The sequence below is a fragment of the Leptonotus elevatus genome, chromosome 2, assembly GCF_054856555.1.
Source record: "Leptonotus elevatus isolate MCC_2025b chromosome 2, RoL_Lele_1.0, whole genome shotgun sequence".
Classification (NCBI taxonomy): Eukaryota; Metazoa; Chordata; class Actinopteri; order Syngnathiformes; family Syngnathidae; genus Leptonotus; species Leptonotus elevatus.
In genome coordinates this window covers 10540238-10553033 of record NC_141240.1, presented here as the reverse complement: position 1 = coordinate 10553033, position 12796 = coordinate 10540238, and the positions used below count along the sequence as shown (strand labels likewise).

The window sequence follows — 12796 nt, the reverse complement described above, 5'->3', positions numbered from 1 at the left end:
GTCACGGTGCAAGGCAAAATACATCATTTTAAAACGCAACACAAGCAAGCAATCATTGGGCAGACATTTTTTTGGGGTCACAGTTGTTACATGACCATGCTTATTTCTTGTGGACATTATTATCAAGTTTTATGCTTTCTAATATTGTTTCTCTGTTGTCATTGTAGCGATCTAAATGAAACAAGTACTCAGTGGTAAGTACTAACATTCTAATACTGATCAAATTCAATTTTTTTTTCTTTTCTTTTTTAATTGCAAGACCTAATTTCCTTGTGTTTGTAAATTAGGTCCAGTTTCAATGAAACTACAAACCAGTGGTGAGATACCTCAACTCTCTTTCTATCAATTGCCCGCTTAATCTGCCGCCTAGTAACATGTCTGCCTCTTTGCAGCCCGTTCGTTGTGACCAAAGTGTCCCTGAGGGTCATGACGCCAGTGATCCTCACAGTCTTTGTGCTGGCACTGTACCTGCACGCGCAGCAGGTCGAATCGACTGCACGCCTCGACTTCCTGTGGAAATTACAGGTATCTCCTCTGCCCACCAGAGGGCGCCATGATGACATTTTAAATTGCTGGAAAAGTCTTAGCTGCACCCATCAATGTGCAAGGATAATGATCATAATAGTAATAATGATAATAATAATAATAATCTCAGTGTTACAGTTGAGGGTTAAAAACTAATTACCGTAAAATAGAGCAGAGTTTAAAAACAAGGGTTAAAAATAAAGTACAATAAAATACAGTAAAAATTTGTATGAGAAACACTTTGAGGCCTTAAATATAAAACAATCAAAGTAAGTAGTGCTTCTTATGTGGCTGCGCAAACAACTGTAAACCAATGTATCTCGAGTTGTTACCTCGCAACCTTAAGAAAGCCTTCTTGAGAATGCTTAGTTGCTTTGTGGAGCTTAATTCATTTATTTTATTTAGTCAAAATAGCCCTCATGAGGGCTTCCATAATAATAATCTGATAAGTGAAATTGGCAACAAGAAATGTAATGGAGAAGTCTATTATCTGCTGACAAAAGGAACTCATTAAAAAATAAAAACCCACAAGAAATCACAATTGATTTTTAGGAGTATTCTATCAATTATTCCATCTTTTAGCAAATAATGGATAGCATTTTACTGTAAATTCAAGTGTAAAGTGTTTCCCTGATTACTGTTTATTAACCAATTATTGTTGTTTGTTTATTTGGTATTGTTAAGTGATTAAAAGCAACTAAACAAGAATAAAGCATTATCACACAAGATTGGGATTGGGATTGATGTTGCACTCACCAACCTTTTTAGAAACTCATTCAGTTACTGTTCGGTCATTGTTCTTCAAACTAAAAGCAGATGTTTGTAATTTCTTATTTTGACTAAGCTCAATAGATAATCAGTCTGCTCTCATGAACGACTACAGAAATCAGAGATTAATTTCGAATGAGAGGCTGAAATCAGAGGATTTGGACAATTTTAAATTAAACTGTGACTCTAAATGATAACCGTATTTTTCAAACAACAATCTCCCATGCCACCTTTTTATTCATATCGCTGAAATAATTACGCAAAGTGTCATTAAGAATTGGAAAGTCAGACACCGCTATAATGAGCTTCTCCGCCATGTTGATGGCTAGCGTACCCTGCCTGCGTTCATTGGCTTGTCCGCTGATTGGTTGTAGCACCGTGCGACCGCGACAAAAGTTGAACAAGCGTGATATTTCACATGAATCAATGTCATGTCAATGTCAATGTGTGTTAGTTTAAAATGGCTTACCTTAACTAGAATTCTGCATCACATTGTGGCCAAAGGTAGAATCCTGGTTGGCTATTGTGCCTTTTGCTGTTGTAGATAGCAAATCCTTGTTGTGGCCACATGCTAGCGGCGACAGCTAACTTAGGTCACACAACTGTTGCCATGACAACTACTTCTTCTTCATCGTCTATTTCTTCTTCTTTTACTTTTTCTTCTTATACTCCTTTTGGTGGTCGGCATGTACTTTTGGTGCATTGCCACCTTCTTGCTTCATGCTATAAAGAGTGCGACCGCCGATAATGCATGACCACTAGGAGTGTGCCAAAAAATCGATTCTCATTTAGTACGATTCAGAACCGATTTTAAATGTCCCAGAATCGATTTTATTTAAATTATTTTATACTGTCTTCCCTTTGTTTGTGTGTGCCTTTATTGGGAGCGCTGTTCATGTTGTACCCGATTTGGCCACTTAGGGGCAGTGTGGTTCCACGCGGTCTGATACACTGTTAAGTTGTAGCCACATTAGAGAGTAGAAAGAAAAAGTCAGGATCAAGTTATTCCAATAAAAGTTGTTTTTTTGCAGCGTGGAGCCGTTCTTTTGAGTGATAAAAAGTGCCGCAAGTAGCGCACTAATTACATTACAGAGTCAGACTGGAGTAGATCATCACAATTCCTTGAACATCTATAAATTGAAGCAAAAATCATTGTCAATGAAATCATTTTGAAGCAAAAATCGTTCTTAATCGAATATCGATTCCGAATCGAATCGCACACCCTAAAATCTGAATCGAATCGAATCGGGAGACATTCAAAGATTCCCACCCCTAATGACCACTACTTCTTGCATTTCTTCTTCTACTACAGTACCAGCCAATCTATGAAAAAAAATAGTGACTTACAGTGGTAAAAATATGGTACTCGATTATTAAAATAGTTGTCAATTAATTAAATAAGTGTTGAGTTGTCAATTTATTGAAGTTCCTTGGTAAATGGACTGCTTTTTATGTCGTGTTTTAACTACACCATATGGTGCCCAAAAAGCTTTACAAATCCTCACATGCACGCATTCACAAACTAGTGGTCAACTGCTGCCACGCAGCGGCGCTGCCAGGTTCGCTGGGAGCAAATCAGGGTTCAATGTCTTGGCTCAAGGACACTTTGACCTGTTCGCCAGGGGTAAGGATCGAACCCACAACCTCCCAGACCGGAGATGACCACTCTACCACTGAGCCATGCCTCCCCCAGGTGAACTTGTCCCAGACATTTCGTCGCACTGGAACAAAACGAACCACAAGTACTAGACAGATTGGTGAAGCAAAATTGAGTTAAATTTGTTGATTCGTCAGAAAACATGAAACTCAACTCCACAAGTCCGGAACTGGACAAAACTTTTTGTGTGTAATGAAGGTCCCGCCCTTGAGATTCATACGTGGTCCTGATGTTCCGATTTCCTTCAGACTCTGTGTGCTCACATTTTGTCCTCTGCCTGGCAAACCTCCCAACTCTCACGTGTCCCTGACGGGTGCAGCGGTCCGAATTCCCTTTCATCACTGCTCCTAGCTTTAAATGGTTTTCATTTCATTACACACTTTATATAGCAGATTAGTTTCACAAGAAATTGTTTTATAAATCCATTGCATATAGAACAGAAAACGAAATCAAGAGGAATGATTGGCCCTTCATTCTGTCACATCATTATGATCCAGTCAGAGCAAATAAACCTGATTGTCACACTTTTGTGTATTTGGGAAGTTGCAGGGAATAAATAGTCTGGTGGCGATGTATCAGATAGATCCTCAGCCACACCCAGATCTGCAAGCTCTAACCACATTGGCATCAGTCACAGATGCTTGACTGTTTATTTTCGTTGTCGACCAGCACGGGACGTCTCCGGTTCATCTGTGACCGAATGTAGAAAATGGATGGATGGATGAAGGCTTGGCAAGATAGATTTGTGAAACATGCCCTCGCTCTAAACAGAAATGTCAAATATGAATGTTACTAATGAAGAACCTTCCCTCTCAGGCCACTGAAGAAAAAGAGGAGATGGAAGAACTCCAAGCCTACAATCGTCGCCTCCTCCATAATATTCTGCCTAAAGACGTGGCCGCTCACTTCTTGGCACGCGAGCGACGTAATGACGAGCTCTACTACCAATCCTGCGAATGCGTGGCCGTCATGTTTGCCTCCATAAGCAATTTCTCCGAGTTCTACGTGGAACTGGAGGCCAACAACGAGGGGGTGGAGTGTCTGCGTCTCCTCAATGAGATTATCGCTGACTTCGATGAGGTACCAACATCTGTACATGGTCATTCGAGATGCAGTGAAAGGAGAGGTTTCGTTTATTCATTTCATTTATTGGCAGATTATCAGTGAGGAGAAATACAAGCAGCTGGAGAAGATCAAGACCATTGGCTCCACCTACATGGCCGCCTCCGGCCTCAATGACTCCACCTATGACAAAGAGGGACGAACGCACATTACTGCACTGGCTGACTACGCCATGCGACTGAGGGAGCAGATGAAATACATCAATGAGCATTCCTTCAACAACTTCCAAATGAAGATAGGTAAAGAGACGCGGTTGCCTTCTTTCCTCCCTCCAGCATATCAATACATGGTTTTCCCCTTCAATATCCAGGTCTGAACATTGGACCAGTGGTAGCAGGGGTCATTGGCGCACGGAAGCCTCAATATGATATTTGGGGAAACACGGTCAACGTGGCCAGTCGCATGGACAGCACAGGTGTGCCAGACTGCATACAGGTGAGTTGCTTGCCTGCTTCTGATTCTCACAGCAAACATGCGGGCCTGGTGCTGACAAGAGCAGGAGCTTCACCGTGCGAAATTCAGCCAACTTTACAAACACGCCTCGTATGCCAGTCTACCTGGCACCCAATATCCCTTGCTCCAGCTCACCTGTGACCCCAATGAGGACAAGCAGATAGACAATTGAAGGATTCATCAAACACGCAATCAAAAACTGCGCAATTTGAATCAGAGCTTTGCTTTATGCGTCCCTAAACTTATTTTTGACACTGATTTAAAAAAAGTCTTTACTTTTTCTTGCACGGCATTTTTTTAAGATCTTTTCATTTTTTTTGGTTTTTAAGTTTGACCCTTAAAAGCTTGCACAATATTGATTTGACCATGTTGCTGAACCTAACCCGTAATTCTAGGGATGTTCGATACCACTGTACTAAACTCTTGAGTAGTCACCGATACCACTCGTGCTTTTGATAGATAAACTTGCAACTAATGCAATTGTAGGTCTAGTAATCACTAATTATATTACATAGCTGTAGTCTCACTTTACTAGAGCTGCCATGTTTCATCGCCATCTACCTCCTACGGATGCCCAAAGGACTATTTTTTTAATTTTATGTAGTTAGTCCAGGTCATGCTTGCATCGCGTGTCAGACCCAACGAGTCGACCGCCGCTTGCCTTCCACAGCGGGGGCTTGCAGGTGGTCCTCACTAACTCCCGCGATTTGGGCCCATCGCTTGTCATTAGCTTTTTTTTTTCTTTTTCTTTTTACTAGCTCCTCCCGCTAGCCGCTCTTGTTAGCCACTCCAACCTATGGCTCAGACTAACTCCCGCTAGACGCTCTTGTTAGCTGTTCGGCCCTAACTCTGACTCGCTCGGTCTTTCGGCGTCGCTCGCCGGGCATCGCGACGGCTGCCAAGTCGCCGTCGCTTGCCAAGATGCTCGTTTGCTCACGCAAAACAAGAATTAGTGGTAGGCTTGCCAAATGTGATCTCCTGCGTGCTTCTACCCTCAAGATGGCGCTAATGACTCGACACTGGGGCTTTAGAGAAATGCCTATATGGTAAATGGACTGCACTTCTATCACGCTTTTATGGTGCTCAAAGCACATTACAAAGGCAGTCACATATTCATACACCGATTGGAGACTCCTGTATTTTTCCTTAATTAAAATTGCATGAAATTAATGGCAATTGTCTTGTTCTCATTTCTAGTTGCTGGTTGTATGATGGCCACAAGAGGGCGGTATCGACCTCCATTGCGAGTACTGATAGCTTGAAATAAGGCCTTGTATCGGCCTGATACAGTACTCACACATCCCTATGTCATTCTAAAATATTAGAAAATAATATACAGTATTACTAAATTGCATATTACATTATTATTATTATGAAAACCTGGTTTGCAACAAAAAAAAACAAGGGCAGATTCAGAATCAGAATCCGCGCAAAACATTCCTGTAAAAAAAAAGAAATATATATTTGTAATTGATCTTTATTTGATAAACATTTCAGCTTCTTGTATCTCTGCTTTTGCTGTTCTCAGGTAACAACAGACCTCCACCAGGTGCTGGCGAGCAAAGGCTACGTGCTGGAGTGTCGTGGGGTGGTGAAGGTCAAAGGTAAAGGGGAAATGACAACCTACTTCCTCAACGACGGGCCGCCCAACAGTTAGCAGCCACGGCAAGCGCAGGTGGCCACTGCAGGGACACAGCACCACTGAGTGAGGACTCACAGTGTTGAGCAAAATGGCGAAAACAACTCGGAACGCCATCACTTGAATGCCGAGCAAGGAGGGGAGCAGGGAGGGGGAAAGTGTCGGACTTTCAGTGGAAGAGAGAAAAGCGTCTGAATGGACGACCTTCGCGGCACAGCGACAACTCGAAGGACAGCCGTTTTTCTCGTGTCGAGCCTCTGTCGGGCTTCTTGAAAGATGCAAAGTCTGTTTATTTAAATCAACGCCTTTTAGCCTGTGTCAAAAGAAGATTGAACGCTGTACATAAGGCTACTTTCTTTTACGTCTTCATTTGGGTTTTACATGAATTCAGAAAAGAGGTACTAGTATTTTAATTCCAGATGAATTATTTATTTCAATTTCAAATGTATTGTGCAAAAGGTCCTTTATGAAAAAGTGTGACTACATAAAGTCCGTGCACAAATATCCAGTTTACTACACCATAATAAGTGTGTATGTACATGCATATTTGTGTATGAATATATGTATAAAATGAGGAGGACTATATTGACCAAAGACTAAAGTATTTGCTAAAAGCGAGGCAAGGCATGTCACGTGATATACGTTATCAACGAAGGCCTGAACCTTCTGTCTTCTTGCCCAGCTGCTGGCAGTAAAAACTGCTTCATTGTTTTCATAAAATATGTAAGAAGAGAAAAGAAGTATTTATTTTTGTCTGTCATTCCGGCAGCATTAACTCTAAATTATTATAGTGCCCTCAACCTTTAGGTGACTAAAGGCGACTAAGGATGTTTTCAAGGAGGCTGTCTTTCAAATCTCTATTTTTATTTGTGCTCTTTGAGGAGCACAAGTAGCTTCAGCTGGGTTCAAGCTCTTGTTTCACAACACATTTGTTGCTTTCTCAGAGTTTGAGCCGCCACTATCCAGCTCTTTTCAAGCCGTAACAGTATGTCAAGCCCTCCTTCACCTTTCGGAGGTGTATTTTTGGTGCAAATAGAAATGGAGGAACTTTGTAAGCAAGCTGTTCCGAAGGAATCGGGGAGAACACTTTGGATTTCAGCGCAGCCTGATTTAAGAAGGAACGAAATATATATTGTTTTGACTGAATACTGTGCTTTGTAATCCTGGAGGGGCATAACTATTTTCACTGTGAGGTTTTTATTCTACAGCAAAACTGCTTTCTTGCCAAACATAACCGCTTTGAAGCATGTCTTATTGTGGTATCTTCAGTTCCATTTTCTTTGTTTTAATGTAGGGTAATTTGTACCACTTCTGTATCCATCATTTGTATATTCTTAATGTTGTTATTATGATTATGATGACGAAGACAAATTCTAATGCTTATTCTGAAGATTCCATTCCAGTGAAAAAGGATCAAAGACCAGCACGTTTTTTGTTCAACGCCAGTGGTAAAGCTCGAGCTCACGGATAACAACTGCTGTATATCAGTCCTAATATACGAGACCGTATTTCCACTGGCCGTCGGTGCGATCATGTACAGCAAGTAATAACTTGAGCCCAGTCGATGTGTGCTCACATAAGCATAGCAGTGAACAGATTTTTGAAGGATTCACTGTGCTTTTTCTTCTTTTTTTTTCTTTTTTTATGACACTCCTGCAGTATTGTAAATCTCAGCCAGGCTTTTAAGTGATGTCTCCTTTCCACACATCTCAGCAGAGAACAGAACATACCTATATTTCCTGGTATATACCACTATGTGGTGAGTGGATGAGGGGGAAGCAGAAGGCCGCACATGTTTTTTCAGGATAATTTATTCAGTTCATGTATTCTTTTCCCCGGTCTTTCAGCAACATTTGTGCTGACGGCTGACTTTGATTGCCTTAAGTTAATATAAGACATTTATTAGAATAACACTCTAAAGGAACTGTGCCTGCCGGCCCTTCCTGGACTGCTGATTGAGAGAAAAGAATAAGGGCTTGTTGAGAATATTCTCTGTGCAACAGCTCATCACCCACCTTTTTTTTTTTTTTGCCTGATTCGACTCCACGGCGACGAACAATTTGTGCCAAAGCCAGCTCGCGCAGTCTCGTGCTTTCGGTCCCTGCTTTGTTGCCGTGTGGAGTCCGACGTGGCACAAGCACCAGAAGACAGCAATGTAATGGAGAACACCAATTCACGAGTGAACTGTGACCAATAAAGCGTGATTCGTATTAGCAAAGAGTTTATAGATTGGACAAGCGTTTATATATTAAAAAAAAAAAAAAAGTGCATCATATGTATTTATTTCTGTTGGCTGTCCATGGACTTCTGTTAATTGTTCAATCTTAGGATGTTTTGGGGAAGCAGTAGAAGAAGGTTGTCCCCACACAAAGGAAACAGTATTTTTGCTCAGGCCTGATAAACAACCTTCCCTACTTGTTTTGTTTACTTGTATTTTTCCTGAGTTGAAGGAGCGGAGAAGGGCGTGTTTTGCTAAATGGCAAGAGTTGAGGACTATGACAAAGAAAATAAAATCCCCCCTTGAAGAAAGAAAATGAAAAAAGGTCAATGGCTCATTTTCCTTTTTATGTGGTGCATAAATATATTAATAGTGGTGGAAAATGTAAGGTATTAATTTAACTATTCTTGAATAATTTGCCATCACATTATTTTATGGTGGCCCTATTTTGGGTGTGTTTATTCACACATTCCTTTTTTCATTAAACCATAACAACACACCGGGTCCCTTAATAAGGCGTTTAAAACGTTTTGTAATGGCATTTGAAGGCATGCTCAGAAAAAGTTGTTTCATCCTGCAGGGGGCAGCAGTATCCACCTGCACGCGTGTTCATTGACTTAAGTCAGTTACCTTGGATTTATAGTTGCCCCATATGTGACTGACCGGTGACCAGTTCATGGTCCTGCCTCTTGCAAGAAGTTAACTGGAATAGGCTCCAGTTTTAGAGTAGAACTAGAAAATTGAATAACGAAAAATTGATGGATTTAATAGTCCATTGTTACAGACAAAATAGGTCAACTGTTTTATTTGTAAACCTCAGATTTTATGTTTATTTGCAAATGTTGAAGATCAACACAATATACCTCCTTCATGTCTGACTATTATTGGCGAATTGCTTAAGAAACTGTCATTTACCAACTTCCTACGTTTCCTACAGTAAGCAGCAGTTTTAGAATTTCATAAACACTTCTTTAAAGCTGCAATATGTAACAATTTGTCCCAAAATATCTTTACAGTAGCCGTTTTATTTGGCCATTTATGACTCAAGCATCTTCTAATTAGCTGATAAGCACCTGAGCTGTTCACAACAGGTACTCCTGCAAGGCTCTGGGCAATAGTTTTCAGACTGGATTCGGGTTCAAATTTCCTGCCTGTGATGTCATGTGCACATTGTGCACGTGAGAAGGGAGTGCAGTCTCGTTTTTCAGCCACACATGGCAGTAGCAATTTGAAATTAAATGTTCTGCATTCAGCAGCTTTAAACGTATAACCTAAAAAAAGAAAGAGAAAAAAAGAAGGACAACTTTTTAATGTTTCAGTAATTTTTGCACAACTTTGAGCTGAACGGCAAAATTCACAACAGGCGTTTCAACCATGAATCAGCTGATACATTTCCTGGTTCACTTAAAATTAGTATTCAAACAGTCCTCTTCATCATGCTGTTTTCATTCTAACAACGACCAACATGAGTCATGACCCAAGATACAACAACAATTGATCAACGGTGCCCTCGTCATTTTGCAACAGGATGTGCTCAGAGGGAAATGGCCACTGAGTGTAGTGTTAGCAGCAGTTCGCAACAGAATTAACAGAGACACTGGAAGAGTCACAAAAAGACATAGAAGTGGACGTCCTTGGAAATGTATTTGTTCATTACTGGATGAAACTCCTGTTGTGAGTGTTTTGCTTTGTCAGAGAACTAAAGTACTGAAACTCTGTACAAAATTATGTTTATTCAGAATTTTACTCAAGGAAACAGAGCTTAAATTAGTAACTAGTAACACTTTGAGTTTGAAAGTAACCGTGGAAAACTAGCTCCGCCCCTTCTGCGTGGAAATCAAAGTGGAAGTGGCCTAAATAAAAACTTCCAATCTGCAGGATTTTCTATAGAATAATCAGGATTTATACAAATGGCATTCTGCAGTAAAACAAGTTTTTAGGTTTCCGTTTATCACATAGGAGGATTCGCATTTTGGATGGACAAAATGGATGGCATTATCATATTCAGCTCAAATGAACCTATTGTTAAATTATTACTTTTCCGACAATCAAAACTGACCTTGTTTTTATAAGTATGTTCAATACCACTTTTTAATTTCTAATTTTAAATTTCCTAATTTCTAGTTCCAGATTGTAGAACGGCCATAAAGCCTCGTTTCCACCGATGGTCTCTACCCTACCCTACTCTACTCTACTCTACTCTACTCTACTCTGCAAAAGCCCCGTCTCCACCAATAAATCTACCTGGCTCTACTCTACTCTACTCGCTTTTTCTGGTACCTGCTCCTTTGCGGTTTCAAAAAAAAAAAGTAGCTCGGTTCCAAAACGTGACGTCATTATTTTGGAGGCCAATGATTGGTTCGAGACATGTCGTCATCAATGTGCAGCTGCGCAAAACACCACCCCGGGAAAAGAGCTGCCATTAACGATAAAGAGAGGACAACAATGGCTTCCAAACAGATTCATGCTTGGACATTTGAGGAGGTGCAAACCTTTTTAACATTATCGAATGCAGTCTTCTGGTTGCTGCAATATTCATTTGATGCCTTCAGGCTGAAATAAACAGCCAAAAAACATTGTTTGCTCTCTCCATTGTTTTTGCCTTATACAAAACAACTCTTATAGTTTAATGTTATTGGATTGTGCAGGGTTATGTATGGCACACTATGAAATGTAATCTAAACAGACACGCCATGCATCACATTTGCATCTGCTACATGCTTGACCTAATTAAGTCTATTGTAAAGTCTCAATCAGGGAATGAATACCTACCGTAATTATGTCAGCCCCGCTCCGGTGGACCTCCTGGCACCTCGGGCGGGCCCCAGTATCCGGGGGGCAAGCCCTATCGCCCCGCTGGGCTGGTCCCATATGCCCGCCGGGGTCCCGGTGGGGTGGGTGGGGCCTCCTGCCCCCGCCCGGTTGGGGGGGCCCCGCTGGTCGCTCCTCTTAACTCACTGCACTAGTTGACCGTGGGGTGGGGTGCCTGGCGGGCCTGCAGTGCCCCGTCCTGCTGCGTTGGGTTGGGGGCGCGGGCCGTGTTGGGGTGGGGGGCCCGGGGGTCGTCCTTTGGCGCTGCCGCGGCCTGGGGGGGCCTGAGGTGTTGCGCTTGCCCTGTCCTGGCAGGGGTCGACGGCTCCCCTCTTTGGTGGAGATTTTCATGCATGCCAGATCCACCACACCAGCATCTATCGAAACTCAGACACAATCTGCTTCCTCCTCTGGTCGTTGAATCGGTGGAGGCTGGTGTCTGTGGATCGCACTCTGCTTCGTTTGTCCTTCCTTCCTTTCCTCAGTCTCTCCTTTGGTCTCTTGAGGTCTCCCTGATTTGTTGGAATTTAGATGTTTCTGGGGTTGGTGAAGGACTCTGGTTGGTGGCCCGGTGGGTGGTTTTGGGTCAGTGCTAGATTTCACTTTCCTTTCTTTGGTCCTTCCTCGGGTCTCCTGGCGGCGGTGTTCGGTTTAAGTGAACCGTATGGGATTTTTTAATTTAGATTTTTTTGGTGAACTAATGAATACACACACACTCACACGCACGCACGCACGCACGCACGCACGCACGCACGCACGCACATACACACACTCACTCACCCACATACAAAATTAAAAAAAAATAATAATAATTAAAAAAATAGAGCAATGATAATGACATTACCGAATGAACAATACAGAGCTCTTAAAAAAAAGAAAAAAAAGGAACTTTTTTTTTTATTATGTCAGCTGCAGTTTATGTTTGCTGTTTCACAAACAACTACTGTAGCATTTGATCTTTGGTAATCACAGTATAATAGCAGTTATTATAGTCAACGTGATTTACCGGTTAGGCAGCTTGGACTGGACTGAAGCGCGCATGAATGCGCAGAAGTGAAGAACCGCCCACCCACTTCCAGTGTGCTGATGTTTCCTAATATTCATTGTCACACTGGATTTACTTTCCAGACAATCTTTAACAATGTCAGAGTTACATTATTTTTGTTGTAGGTATCTTGTAATATATGTCACTTAGTCGTGACTAGTGGTACTTTTTATTTAGAATATACAGTCCTTTGTACTTCAAAAGAGCCTCCACAGGCAGCTAAGGAAGAACAGGAGCTGGAGCAACAGTCAACCATCATTAAGTCAACTAAGTACATAATGAAACACTTTGTGACATTTATTTCCTCATTCTTGTCAGAATTGTTGTGCCATTTCCAAAAAGAAGAACCTTTTGATAAATCTGCTTTGGTTTATAGGCTCCTCGCCGACGTATGTAGATGCCAGGCTCCAAATAGGCCTTTTTGTTATACAGATTTTTTTTTAATCATCATTTTATTTTTTTATTTTTGCGTGGGGGGGGGGGGGGGTCTAAATGTCACATTTGTTGCATTCACTGTCATTAACAAGGAAACACTGTTTGGTAAAACCTCCACTGTAT

At 41.5% G+C, this 12796-nt stretch overlaps 1 protein-coding gene across 2 annotated transcripts in view; it reads left to right on the top strand.

Moving 5' to 3' along the window:
* Positions 1-8578, top strand: part of LOC147178392 (adenylate cyclase type 6-like) — a 49705-nt gene extending 41127 nt beyond the window's left edge. For both annotated transcript variants that reach the window (XM_086068151.1, XM_086068150.1), the window contains 7 exons: positions 168-194; positions 288-317; positions 393-525; positions 3767-4030; positions 4107-4311; positions 4383-4507; positions 6054-8578. In XM_086068151.1, coding sequence (XP_085924277.1) covers positions 168-194; positions 288-317; positions 393-525; positions 3767-4030; positions 4107-4311; positions 4383-4507; positions 6054-6182 — 913 coding nt within the window. In that variant the 3' untranslated portion in view covers positions 6183-8578. The remainder of the gene's footprint in view (positions 1-167; positions 195-287; positions 318-392; positions 526-3766; positions 4031-4106; positions 4312-4382; positions 4508-6053) is intronic.
* The last annotated feature ends 4218 nt before the right edge of the window (positions 8579-12796 follow it).